The sequence below is a fragment of the Ranitomeya variabilis genome, chromosome 2 (genome assembly GCF_051348905.1).
Source record: "Ranitomeya variabilis isolate aRanVar5 chromosome 2, aRanVar5.hap1, whole genome shotgun sequence".
Classification (NCBI taxonomy): Eukaryota; Metazoa; Chordata; class Amphibia; order Anura; family Dendrobatidae; genus Ranitomeya; species Ranitomeya variabilis.
Window position 1 is genome coordinate 42,706,221 of NC_135233.1, and position 14,809 is coordinate 42,721,029.

Consider the following 14,809-nt stretch of genomic DNA (forward strand, 5'->3'; position numbering starts at 1 on the left):
CTCCTTACATTTACACTGTAGACTGTCAGAGAAGTCCAAAGGAAACATCTAAATATGTTACAGGTCACACCCAAAACACAAACACTGGTCTATTCAGTAAATCTGAACTTCTTTCTAAGGGCTCATTTCCACTTGCGAGAATAACGGACGAGTGCAATCCGACAAAAAATTGGATTGCACTCGGACCAATGTTTTTCAATAGGTGACATCTCATTTGCGATTTTTTTTCTCAGCCGAAATCAAACTGAGAAAAAAATCGCAGCATGCTGCGAGTCTCGGACGAGACTCGCCAATGCAAGTCAATGGGTGCGAGAAAAAAAACGGACGGAATACGGACCATCCGTTTTCCGTTCGTTTTTTACAGATACCTTACCATTCTGTGGCATAGAACACTGTAAATGGTCCTGTAAATGATTGTCAAAAAATAGTTGCAGAGAAAAAAAACGGATTGTATACGGATGTCATACGGATGTAAAATGGATGGTACGATTAAAAATTGCATTGCACTCGAATGACAATCGCAAGACAATCGCATACTTTGCATCCTATTTTTTCGGTCCGGATTACGGACCGTTTTTGTTCTCGCAAGTGGAAATGAGCCCTAATTCTGTTACATATTTCATTTATTAGAAAGTAGTTCCAAAATGCAGTAATATATGCAGTAATATTAGCTGTCACCTTGCAATTAATTTGCAATCAGCTGACATTTAATTAACATGTTAAAGGCTATGGACACATTTCTATGAGTTCTTTCCTACTTATTGAATAGTCTATATTAAAGATGTACTACCCTGTTGCAGTCGTAGATTCTCATCTCCTTTCAGTGTTAGAGATAATAGGAAGGGTGGAAGCATGTACTCAGTGGATCACAGTTTGGAAGGGGGATGTAGACAGGAAATTAGAGTGTGTGTGTGGGAGATGTAGACGGCAGAACAGAGTGTGCGTGGGGGAGATGTAGACAGCAGAACAGAGTGTGCGTGGGGGAGATGTAGACAGCAGAACAGAGTGTGCGTGGGGGAGATGTAGACAGCAGAACAGAGTGTGCGTGGGGGAGATGTAGATAGCAGAACAGTGTGTGCATGGGGGAGATGTAGACAGCAGAACAGAGTGTGCGTGGGGGAGATGTAGATAGCAGAACAGTGTGTGTATGCGGGAGATGTAGACAGCAGAACAGAGTGTGCATGGGGGAGATGTAGACAGCAGAACAGAGTGTGCGTGGGGGAGATGTAGACAGCAGAACAGAGTGTGCGTGGGGGAGATGTAGACGGCAGAACAGTGTGTGCGTGGGGGAGATGTAGACAGCAGAACAGTGTGTGTGGGGGAGATTGTAGACAGCAGAACTGTGTGTGTGTGTGGGGGAGATGTAGACAGCAGAATAGAGTGTGCGGGGGAGATGTAGACAGGAAATCAGAGTGTGTGTGGGGGAGATGTAGACAGCAGAATAGAGTGTGAGGGGGAGATGTACACGGCAGAACAGAGTGTGCGTGGGGAAGATTGTAGACGGCAGAACAGTGTGTGCATGGGGGAGATGTAGACAGCAGAACAGAGTGTGCGTGGGGGAGATTGTAGACGGCAGAACAGTGTGTGCATGGGGGAGATGTAGACAGCAGAACAGAGTGTGCGTGGGGGAGATGTAGACAGGAAATCAGAGTGTGTGTGGGAGATGTAGTCAGCAATTCAATGAGTATGTGTGTGGGAGATTTGGAGCTCTGTATCAGAAAACCAAAGTTCTGTTGATTACACGGATAGATTACTAAACTAATTAGCACATTATGTTGAGTATATCTATCCATCTACACATACAGTCATGGCCGTAAGTGTTGGCACCCTTGAGATTGTTCCAAAAAAATGAGTAGTTCTCCCAGTGCTGCCAGTTCCTGAAACTGCTCTCCTGGTCTGTTTGTGGCTTGAAGCTGCTTCCCTGGTCCATGTCTGGCCAGTTCCTGAACCTGGTTCGTGTGTGGCCAGTGCCTGAACGTGTACCTCTCTCAGTACTCAGAGTCTTAGGACTGTTATACTAGTCTCCAAATCCAACCCCGTCTGTGATTCCGTGTCAGTATCCTTTCTGCCTGAGGATCCAGAACCGGTGTAGTCTGAATGGAGCCCGAATCCGTGTCTGCGTCTGTGACCCTTGGGTTCAGCAGCTGCAGTACCGGGAATTGCCTAGGGGTAGTACTTGGCTACCTGTACCTCAAGCGTGACTCCATTGGGAGCTCCAAAGAAACCCAGGCAGCCACTTAGCTACGCCCCTCCTAGATAAGTCGGGTCCTGTGGTTCCACCAATAACATGAGCCACCTGCATGCATGAGAAATTTACAACCTATTGCACGGTAGCTAATCTCCCTGGACGTGGACAACAGAGAAAAATTGATGACAGTTTGCAACGCAGGACAGTCCGAATAGTGGATAAGCCGCCCCAATAAAGTTCCAAAGAAATTCAAGCTGTCCTGCAGGCTCAGGGTGCATCAGTGTCAGTACAAACTATCCGTTGGCATTTGAGTGAAATGATTCGTTATGGCAGGAGACCCAGGAGGACCCCACTGCTGGCACAGAGACATAAAAAAATCTAGACTGCAGCTTGCCAAAATGTATGTAAGCCAAAATCTTCCTGGGAAAAAGTCCTGTGGTCATATGAGACCAAGATAAAGCTTTTTGGTAAAGCACATCATTCTACTGTTTACTGGTAACAGAATGAGGCCTACAAAGAAAAGAACACAGTACCTACAGTCAAATGTGGTGAAGGCTCACAGATGTTTTGTTGCCTTTGGTACTGGGTGCTCTATGTGCAACACATCATGAAATCTGAAGATTACCAAGGGATTTTTGGTCGAAATGTAGTGCCCAGTGCCAGAAAGCTGTGTTTGCGTCATAGGTCATGGGTCTTCTAGCAGGACAATGACACCAAACATACTTCAAGAAGCACCCAGAAATGGATGGAAACAAAACACTGGAGAGTTCTGAAGTGGCCAGCGATGAGTCAAGATCTAAATCCCATTGAACACCTGTGGAGAGATCTTACAATTTCTGCTGGGAGAAGGCGCCTTCAAATATGAGAGACCTGCAGAAGTTTGCAGAATAGTGGTCCAAAATTCCAGTTGATGGTTGTATGAAGCGATTGCAGTTATTTATTCCAAAGGGCTACAACTAGTGTTGAGCGATACCGTCCGATACTTGAAAGTATCGGTATCGGAAAGTATCGGCCGATACCGGCAAAGTATCGGATCCAATCCGATACCGATACCAATACAAGTCAATGGGACTCAAGTATCGGACGGTATTCCTGATGGTTCCCAGGGTCTGAAGGAGAGGAAACTCTCCTTCAGGCCCTGGGATCCATATAAATGTGTAAAAGAAAGAATTAAAATAAAAAATATCGCTATACTCACCTGTCCGACGCAGCCTGGACCTCAGCGAGGGAACCGGCAGCGTTGTTTGTTTAAAATTCGCGCTTTTACTTGGTTACGTGAAGTCCCGGCTTGTGATTGGTCAGGGCGGCCATGTTGCCGGGACGCGGACCAATCACAGCAAGCCGTGACAAAATTACGTCACGGCTTGCTGTGATTGGTCCGCGTCCCGGCAACATGGCCGCCATTAACCAATCACAAGCCGTGACGTCACGGGAGGCTGGACACGCGCGCTTTTTAAAATGCGCGCGTGTCCAGCCTCCCGGCTTGTGATTGGTTGACCGCGGCGCAACCAATCACAAGCCGGGACGTCACGGGAGGCTGGACACGCGCCCATTTTAAAATGCGCGCGTGTCCAGCCTCCCGTGACGTCACGGCTTGTGATTGGTTGCGTCTCCCATGTGACTGCGACGCAACCAATCACAAAGCCGGGACGTAATTTTAAAATCCTTAAGGACCTGAAATTACGTCACGGCTTGCTGTGATTGGTTGCGTCGCCCATGTGACTGCGACGCAACCAATCACAACGCCGGAACGTAATTTTAAAATCCTGAAGGACCTGAAATTACGTCACGGCTTGCTGTGATTGGTTGCGTCCCGGTCACATGGGCGGCACGCAACCAATCACAAGCCGGGACTCACGTAAAGGAAAGAAAAGCGCGAATTTTAAACAAAGAACGCTGCCGCTTCCCTCGGTAAGGTGCAGGCTGCGTCGGAGAGGTGAGTATAGCAATATTTTTTATTTTAATTCTCTCTTTTACACATTTTTACATTAATGTTGTTTCGATACCGATACCCAATATCACAAAAATATCGGATCTCGGTATCGGAATTCCGATACAGCAAGTATCGGCCGATACCCGATACTTGCAGTATCGGAATGCTCAACACTAGCTACAACCAAATATTAAGCTGAGGATGCCAACAATTCTGTTTGGAATGATGTCCAATTTGCCTTTTTTCCTAGTTTTTTGTGTTATCCCAATACACACAAAGGAAATAAATGTCTAATTGCAATAATTTTCTGGATCAATTGCAAGGGTGCAAACACTTTTGGCCTTGACCATCTATCTGTAGAGATAAATATATTTTCCTTGAAAAATTATTCATACCCCACAAACTTTTACACTTTTCTTAAAGTTACACTCACAAACAAATGTATTTTATTTGGATTTTATGTGTTCCACGAACACTAAGTAGCAAGTATTTGTAAAGTGTAATGGAATTGATTCATGGTTTTCTAAATATTTTAAAAATATAAATCTGAAAATTGTGACGGGCATTTGTATTGACTCCCAAGACAATACTTTGTAGGACCACCTTTTGCTTTGATTACTGCTGCAGTCTTTTGGGGTCTGTCTCTAATAGCTTTGCCCATCTAGAGGTGACATTTTTGCCCCTTCTTCTTTGCACACTCGCTCTTGCTCAGTGACATTGGATAGAAACATCTGTGATCAGCAATTTTCAAGTCTTTTGACAGATTCTCAATGGGAGTTAGGTCTGGACTGTGACTGGGCCGTTCACACACATGAATATGCTTTGATCTAAACCAGGAGTGGGGAACCTCCGGCCCGCGGTGACTTTTCATGCGGCCTGCAGGCGTGTCCCCGGAGTCTGCAATCCTCGGGCAGCAGCCGTATCTAGTCAGCTGACGCCCCTTTAACTGCCATGTGCACGGTATGCAGCATTCATTACAGAACGCTGCCTGCACATGAATGGTGACATCATCTGGGTGGGCGGGGTTAGTGTCCGGGTGGGCGGTGTTAGGATCCAATGCGCTCCCATCCTCCTGTCCCAGAAGAGGAGCTGCTGCCAGAGTCCAGAGCGATCTCTGTGCATGCCGGCAGCTTTGTACCTGTCTGCTGGTGATTTCTGTGACTCTCAGCTATGTACCCCCCTCCAGCTATGTGCCCTAATATGATCTCTGTGGCTATGTGCCCCCCTGTGATCTCTGTGCCTCACAGCTATGTGCCCCCTGTGATCTCTGTGCCTCACAGCTATGTACCCCATATGATCTCTGTGGCCCCAGCTATGTGCCCCCTGTGATTTCTGTGCCCCCCAACTATATGCCCCCAGCTATGTGCCCTGTGATTTCTGTGCCCGCCAGCTATGTGGCCTCCTGTGATCTCTGTTCCCCCTGTGATCGCTTTGCCCCCCAGCTATATGCCCCTGATTTCTGTGCCCTCCAGCTATGTACCACCCCTGTGATCTCTGTGCCCCCCAACTATATGCCCCCTGTGATTTCTGTGCCCCCCAGCTATATGCTCCCCTGTGATTTCTGTTCCCTCCAGCTATGTGCCACCTGTGATCTCTGTGGCTCCCAGCTTTGTGCCCCCTGTGATCTATGTGCCCCTGCTATATACCTACATGTGATATTTGTGCTCCCCTGTCATCTCCGTCACCTTCAGCTACGTGCCTCCCAGATATACCCCCCTGTGATCTTTGGGCCCCCCTGTGATATTTGTGCTCCCCCGGTGATCTGTGTGCCTCCCAGGCGATGCCTGTCCCCCCCAGTGCTGTATATCCCCCCAGGGCTGTATGTGCCCCAAGTGATATTTATACTCCCCAGTGATACATTTGCCCCAGAAGTGCTGTATATCCAACTGAGTACTGTATATCACCCCCAGTGCTGTATATCCCCCACCTGTGATGTATATAGCCCCCAGTGATGTATGTGACCCCACCAGCGATGTATATTCCCCCCAGGGACATATATACCCCCAGTGCTGTCCATGCTACCTACTGATGTATATAGCCCCTCAGTGATGTCTATTCCCCCCAGCCTCCCCGATGATAAATATGTCTCAGCATCTCCTGTGATGTCTATGCCTCCCCAGCCCCTCCTATAATTTATATGACCCCAGAGTCTCCTGTGATGCATATACAGAAGTCTCAGTGTTTCCTATGTTATGTATGTACAGCAGTCCCATCGTCTCCTATGTGGTGTATATACAGCTGTCTCAGCGTCTCCTATGATGTATATACAGCAGTCCCAGCATCTCCTATGTGATGTAAATGAGTTACAAAACTTTTGACAAAAAGTTGACTGCTCTCTTGGCTGACACAAACCTGGAAAAGCAGCTGTGAGAAGCAACATGATCAGTATCACCTAACCTCACAGCTGCACCAAAGAGAAACAGCTCCAGCCGTCACATTAAGGGTGAGTTACCATAATTAATTGTTTGAATAAATATACCGGGGTAATTTTCAAGGTGATCATTTTTGTGCGGCCCCCAAATCTTGGTAGAAATTTCCAAATGGCCCTCGGCTAGAAAAAGGTTCCCCACCCCTGATCTTGTTTAGGATCCTTGTCTTGGTGAACCTACGCCCCAGTCTCAAGTCTTTTGTAGCCTCTAAGATTGTGTTCCCACAATGAGCTTTTGGGGAGTTTTTGATGTTGCAGATCTTCTGCACCCATTAAGTAGAATTGATTACTTGCATTTTTTCGAAAATACGCAGCGTAAAAAAACCTCACCAAAAACTCATTGTGGGAACATAGCCTAACAGGTTTTCCTCCAGGATTTCCCAGTATTTAACTCCATGCATCTTCCTAACAACTCTGGCCAGCTTTCCTGTCCCTGCTGAAGAAAAGCCTCCCCTTAGCATGATGCTGCCACCACCATGTGTGACAGTGGGGATGGTGTCCTCAGGATGTTAGTTTTCCACGACAAGAGTTTTGCATTTAGCAAAACTTTTATCTACCCTGTTAACAAAGGTCGAGTTATAACAGGTGCTCCTTATCTCCTGGCCAAAGTGGAGAGTAGATCAAAAGAGGTCCTGATTTATTAAAAACATTTTGCCAATGGGAAAAGAAAACTCCTTCAGATGTTGCAAAATGCTTTTGTACAAGAAGTTGCACAAAAGTTTAGCAACTTAGTGGTTCTTATTTTATGCCCATCCTACCCAGCTTCAAATTTTCATACATTTGTAGAATTTTAAGGCAGCGCCCCTTTCTTTAAAGCTACCGTACTATACGACAATACTATAAGGTCACATTACGCTCGCCCTGGAGGCCCTGCATTACACATATTTCAATGTGAGCAGCATATTGTCAAGGGACCTGTCTAAAAAATAGGGAATGTCCAAAGTTAAGAATCGCTTTAAAAAAAATAAAAAGTCAGGTATGTGTATGTTGAAAACTTCATACACAAGTGTTTACAATATACGGTACATGGTCTTGCCCGACAATAAAAATGTCATTATAGAACCGCACCATGCACCGGCAGCCCTAGCGCGGACCCCCTGTCTCCCACCAAAAGTGTCTACCTTGCGCTAATTTGCGATGAGTAAGTGTTTCCTGGCTCTTATGAAGACTAATATCATAATCACCTTTACATTCTGGTCCTACCTGTCCGTGATACAAGTATCCAGGTCATCCCTAGCTTAGCGCTGACATATCTGGGATACTTCAATACTGAGCCTGTGGCGTCCTAGTCAGCAAAACACACCGGAGGTCAATAAGTGGACAACGAAAAAAAAAAGCAACAGCTAATGCATTTAATTTGGATAAGTTGTGTTTTCTGAGTTTTTTTTTTTATACATATGTTACATTCAAATATTACAAGAATTTCATGTATATTAAAGAAGTAAAACTTTTCCAAATTGAATTCCATTCATACATTTTTTTTTACATGAATATTTCTACATTAAACATAAATACATGCTGAGCAAGGAAAACGAGTCTCCAAAGAGTTAATGGGCTAAATAGCAAAGAAAAAAATTAGTAGTAATTAAAGGGATTTAACAGGTTATCACAGAGGTCATCCTGGGCGCAGCCAGCCAGGGCCAGACCAATTTATTTAGGGTCACATCACTGGAACTACTGCAAGACTCCAATAGTGTAGTGCCCACGGGGCTCCATATAATGGTTCTCCAGGGCTGTCAATGTCCAATTTTGGTAAAATTATTTTAATATATATATATTTTTACTTAAATGCATAAATTTGGGGCTAAAAATTTTTTTGGGGGCCATTGGGTTTCATTAAAAATGTTGCAGCGTTTAGCTTTTTACAGGTTCCGTGTCCCTGCACATTCAACTTTGATGTGGTCAATGGTCATTAATCAGCTAAAAAGAGCTAAAAAGAAGGCTGATAAAAGAGTTACACACCGTCATAACGGGCTCACCGGTGGAATCTCAGTTGACTCATTTTGAAGCCGCTAATAGTGCAATACAGAGGTTATAAAGGGTAAATGGGGCAAAGTTTTTCTATGAAATGATTTAGAACGAATTACATACACTAATTTTATTAAAAAAAGGAAAGAAATGGGGTTGTACAATACGGGTACACCATCTCAAAATGATAACTACTGACAGCAGAGGGGTCTATACTCTGCAGAACCCCCAGTAAAACCAATAGGTGCCCACTATAGTTGAGCAAGTAGATTGGCACGTCCCATATCCGTGGCCACTGGGCCAGAGCCCTGAGACCCTCTTGTCTGCCGTCATGTCGGGGGCCTTTTCCCAATTAGTAGGCCTAGCGCGACGTCATGGTTATGGAGTGCCCGTATGTATGATGGCCTTACTAATCAGAAAAGGGGCAAGGTAAGCGGATTGCAGTGCTGTGGTGAGGGGGCCACTCACGGACTGTAAGCCCTGGGGTCCGCTAGTAACAAAAATCATGGTTGCTGTGGTTTTAATTGACGCAAAGGAGGGGAGTCATTATCATCAGCTCTTGTCCTCCTACGTAAAGGGAACCTGTCGGCAGTTCTCGAATTACAAGCCGCATGAACGCTCAATCGTGTCCCTCATTAAAAAGAACACAGTGGCGTGTAAAAAAACAAAAACAAAGGGAGTAAGTACTGACTAAAAGAAAAAAATGGCTGCCGTCCATAGCAACCAATCAGAGCGCCGCTTTCATTTCTTACAGTGCTCCTAGAAAATGAAAGCTGCACTGCTATTGGTTAATATAGACAATATAAACAGTCTTTTTCTAATCGTTTTTCATAAATCTGCCGGGGAAAAAGTGGAAACTGGGAAGCTCCTCGCTGGCTTTTTCTGCACCTAGTCCTTGATAGATAAGGAGAAACTTGTCAAACATGGAAAGCGGGGAGACGACAAAGAGGAGACGCCTATCAGGCACTTTTGCTCATATCATTAAGTGAAATGAATGAAAACAGTCCCCCCCCCCAAAAAAAATTTTTTTTTGTTGTTGCCCATAGCAACCAATCAAAGCACAGGCTTAATTTTCAGGAGCACCAGAAAAAAAATAAAGCTTGGCTGTAATTAGTTGATATCAGTAACAATGGCATTTTTTATTTTATTTGCATTAATGTCCATCAGGTTTCCTATAAAACTCCGTATAGGACCATATTTATCTAAATAGTCTAAGGCCACATTCACACGTGAAAAAAAAAAGTGTTTTTTTCCGGAATTTATTCATGTATTTCCCCTTTTCTCTGCAGATTTGACAGTATTTTATGGTTTTTTTTTTAAATTTGAAGATGCAATTGCGGTTATTTTTCCATTCGGCACAAAGAAGCCAATAGGCAAGAAGAAAAAAACTGCAATGGGCTGAAATTTGCTGAAAATGTTAAAAACAGCGAGAAGAAAATGCAGCTTTTACACTACGTGAGAACAAGGCCTAAAAGAAAAATGGTCTTTGTTTCCCATAGCAACCAATCACAGCACAGCTTTCATTTTACCAGGGCTGTTTAACAATTGAAAGCTGCGCTCTGATTGGTTAAATGAGGGACCATGCAGCCTGTGGTTCGGACATTAGACGGTCCCTTTTAGATTTGGGTTTGTGTATTATGTGGGGTAAATGGAATCTTATGGGCCCCGGATGCAAAATCTCCAAGATCTTTCATAGTATTAATTTTCTCATCTGGGCTAAAGGGACCTTTTTTTTTAGGCCTCGGGTGCCATATTCCAGACCACCTGAGTCTTGCAGTAGAACCACAATGGAGGCTGCACCCCCATATCTATATATATATGGCTGAACTAATTTCCAAAATGTCCAGACGAGGAGCATCTCCTCCTACGTGTCACACCACTACAAATCATTAATGACTACAAATCAGCCTAAACGTTCACAGCTACACCACCAATGTGCCAAACCGAAACCAATCGGAAGGGAGGAAACATGGAACGGGCGAAAAACATGGCGTCCCACCACAGATCTGAGAGTAGGAGACTCTTTGTGATAAGTGACCCTGGTTTAGGATGTCATGAACTCAAGTTATAAAGTAAGACTACCTGGTAGTCAATGATATAAAGCAAGTCCTATGGGAATCGGAGCTACACAGGTGCTTAAAGGGGTTCTCCAGGTTTTGGTTAAAAAAAAAACAACTTACCCCTGGCTGTAGTTTGTTTTGATACAAATTGCTCTTCACTTGGGTGCAGCGTTAAGCCTCCACCACTACTCCTGGTGTGTCTGTTACTGTCTGCAACGTCACGTCACGTCAACAGTCTGCAGCCAATCAGTGAACTCTGAGCGACTGGTGTCGTCAACTCGGGCAGAGCCGCTAAGCTCAGTGATTGGCTGCAGCGTTATTGATGGGACGTCAGCGATACTGATAAAGAGTCACCAGGAGCAGCGGTGGAGACCAAGGATGAATAATGCACAGCTGTTTTTTTTTTTTTTTTTTTTTCAATTTCTGCCAAGGTACATACGTTTTCCAAAACTGGAAGACCCCCTTTAATTCTGCATTATGTATAAAAAATCAGCACCGATATCGGCCCTGACTGCTAAAGAAAACCCATAGCCATAATTATGCGTTTCTCAAAAAACATTGTCATGATAAGCGCCCAAAATGTCAAAAGTTTTGTATCCAACGGTATCAGTGCCTACTGCGCTAGGTGGCGCTATTCCCTTGCCCTGCATGATCATAAGGATGGTGCCACCTAGAGGTAAATAAGTGCCCCCTGGCAATGGGGTAACATCTTTTCTGCAGCCATGGTAATTAATACCCCCATGGATTTTAGTATAGATCTGCCATGGCAATGTTTGTATTATATATAGCTGGTTGTTGGGAAATTAGAGAAACAGGCTGCTTTAATTTAGAAACAGCGCCACTTTTGTCCATAGGCCATTTGTGGTATTGCAGCTCGGCTCTATAGAAGTGAAGAGGCAAGCTGATGTCTAAGGGCAGTTTTTCTAATCTCCTACAACCCCTTTAAACAGGCAAATAAAAAGTCACATACAAGACAGATGTCGATATTCTTCGAAGTGCAAGCGCAGCGATAATGAAGAAGAAAAAAGTGTAGGGATGGGAGCGTGAGATGCTCCCTACAGATGTCCTGCTGTGTTATAGTTATGGTATTTTGTACTTTTCACCCACCCTATGGCAGAAACTAAATGCCCTGGTCATCCTAGGATGGGTCCTATACAGATATACCCATGTCTATAGGTGCAGACAGGAAAGTAGATGTATTTTTTCACACTCTTATATACCTATGCAAATGGGAATACAGCACTGTGGCCTATTGCAAACTGCCCCTTTAAAAAGCAAGCTACTTGTCTCTGGCAAATATCTTATTTCGATATTCGGCAGCATTTTAGAAGAGGCAAATCATATTGTGGAATAAGATGTAAATATGCACTGATTCTTCATTACAGGGGTTGCTCACACTCAATCTTCAGGAGCGTGCTGCTCACCAGCCTCAAGGCTTCCCGCTTGCTGGGGAGGGGGAGGTGCGCTCCTGATGACTGAAAGCTCAGAATATCGGCATCCTCTCCCCAATGGCCTGAACTGGGCGCTCTCCCGTGCAACAAGCAGAGGCAGCTTTGTCTCTTCTCTGCAGGGGCACTGAAGCGCTTTCCCGCAGCGCTTGCAGGCTCTATATCAAAGAGCTTGTAAGCGCTGTTCCTAGGAAAATCGGCAACCGCTGCAGTCTTATCTAGACAATGGGCAGTAAATAAGAGAAATAAAAATCTCTCCGTCCTTGAGAAAAGAGAATTTTTAAAAAGAGCTAAATTGAAAAGTTGCTTGTTTCTACTCATTTATGTTGTCGGGAAAAAACTTTAATAAATGGTAAAGTGGTTACTCCGTTTTCACATGATAAATTATTTTCTGGAGAGTGAAAAGTTATACAATTTTGAAATATGCAAATTGCCTTTTCATTTCTGTATAAATTAAAAACTTTCTTGTTCAGGTTATGGTCACCTGACCAGATAGATATATACAGTATAATATATATATATATATATATATATATATATATATATATATATATATATATATATATATATATATATATATATATTATATTTTTTTTCATGGCATACATGTAAACCAATAACGTATAGATCTCAAAAGCTGAAGAATTTATACATACTGGAAAATTATACAGCTTTTCATTCCAAAAAGAAAAACATTTATGAGCTGAAAACTCAGAATACACCTTTAAGCTAAATGATAGGGCTAAACAAAAAAAACCCCAAAAACATGGAGGCCATGTGGCACTGATTTGTTTTAAACTCCCAAGTTCATCAATTCTTCTGTTAACTTTCACCAACGCTTTCAGTGGTTAACTCCCCCCTCCCAAAAAAGAAGCATCTTGCTAGATTTATCATGGAAATATCACCTTGCGTGCGGGTAACTTAAAGGGTTCTTCAGGTTTTTTTTATTTTTTTTTTACAAAATCTGCCAGAGAATAGAAAATATTACAAAATAAAGGAAATGCTTACTCATTGATTACCAGTAGCCCTCACAGCTTCTGCAGTGATGGAGTCCGATCAATGATGAGACCGCTGCAGTCAATCACAAGCCTCAGCAGTCACGTGCCATATATGCAAATGTCCTCGCTGAGGCCCATGATTGTCAGCAGGGGCTCGGTGACCGATGGGCAGCATATTACGCTGGAGAAATTGCAAGGACCACAGAAGCAGCACTAGGGTAACGGGAGATCCGGCGGGTAAGTAATGGCTGTTTCTTTATTTCATAACATCTGGGGCAAACTTTGCAAAACCAGAAAATCTCTTTAAAACAGACCTTTTTTTTTTTTTAAAGGGACACTGTCATAAAATCAGCATTACTGTCCATAAAACTAATTTCTCCCACAGATTTCATGGCTTCTTACAATGGGAAGAGTAGAATGAGAGAACGGAGAAATCTGACGTAGATCTGACGTTTGTAGTGTTGTAAGAAGATTCCGCTTTATTCCGTACACTACACAATGAAATATAAATTAAAGATCTGCACTGCGTATGCAATGCCTGCAGAATTAACAATGGAAAGGGTTTTTTTGTTTTTTCTTTTTATAGAAAATGGGGTGGCTGAAAAAAAAAAAAAAAAAGAAAGAAAGAAAGAAAAAACAACTAAAAATGACAAGAGACAAAATGAAAGAACATATGCCTGTATTATAAATGCTGCCATTCGATGCCAGCGAGCGTCTGGTTTGCTTCGTGCGCGTGTCCGATTTCCTCTGTCACACTGTGCTGCTGCCAAAGCTTCTGGATCTTTTTGAAACGCTCTTTGCAGAGGTGAAGAGGATTCCCGCGTCTAAAAAGGCAGAAATGTTACCGTCAGTGTAATCGGCAGATGTGTCGGAACCCACGAATATCAGCGGCTAACCTCATGGCTAGTTGAGGGTGGACATGTCAGGGTAACTCGAGTCAGGGTTGAGGGTGGACATGTCAGGGTAACTCGAGTGAGGGTTGAGGGTGGACATGTCAGGGTAACTCGAGTGAGGGGTTGAGGGTGGACATGTCAGGGTAACTCGAGTGAGGGGTTGAGGGTGGACATGTCAGGGTAACTCGAGTGAGGGGTTGAGGGTGGACATGTCAGGGTAACTCGAGTGAGGGTTGAGGGTGGACATGTCAGGGTAACTCAAGTGAGGGGTTGAGGGTGGACATGTCAGGGTAACTCGAGTGAGGGTTGAGGGTGGACATGTCAGGGTAACTCGAGTGAGGGTTGAGGGTGGACATGTCAGGGTAACTCGAGTGAGGGTGGACATGTCAGGGTAACTTGAGTGAGGGGGACACATTATCAGTTTTGGCTATACCTCTGAAGTACCTTGGCACATGCACTATTATCGTTGGTGACATGAGCCCCTTACGTACCGGAGTCCTTGATCAGTCTCTCCATAATCATCCAGATATGGCGGAGGGTAGAAACAGCCCTTGGTTTTACCAGCCAAGAAGAGGACCTGACATTCCCTCACTCTGTAAAAGCACAAACAGATGAATAGAGAGTTTAAATATCACCTTTAACACCCAGCAAAAGAGGGGGTCCGCAGCAATGTCCTCGGGCACTGCAACTTGTACCCATCAAGGACCGGCCAATTTTATGTTTTTTTGCACTTTTGATTTTTCCCCTCCTCCTTTTACTGTAACTTTTTTTATTTTTTCCATTAAGGAGGTTCAAGTCTGAAGTCACTCTATGTGACTTTAGACTTGTGAATGCTCATAGACCGCACATTGCGTACTGTCAGGATTCTCTGGTGTACGGATCAGGCGGGCGCG

The 14,809-nt window shown here is 44.1% G+C and overlaps 1 protein-coding gene across 2 annotated transcripts in view; it reads right to left on the bottom strand.

The window, feature by feature from the left end:
* Positions 1-13,685: 13,685 nt before the first annotated feature.
* Positions 13,686-14,809, bottom strand: part of UBR2 (ubiquitin protein ligase E3 component n-recognin 2) — a 139,211-nt gene continuing 138,087 nt past the window's right edge. For both annotated transcript variants that reach the window (XM_077282341.1, XM_077282340.1), the window contains exons 46-47: positions 14,408-14,509; positions 13,686-13,847 (exon numbers count right to left, since the gene is read on the bottom strand). In XM_077282341.1, the coding sequence (XP_077138456.1) occupies positions 13,706-13,847; positions 14,408-14,509 (244 nt within the window). In that variant the 3' untranslated portion in view covers positions 13,686-13,705. The remainder of the gene's footprint in view (positions 13,848-14,407; positions 14,510-14,809) is intronic.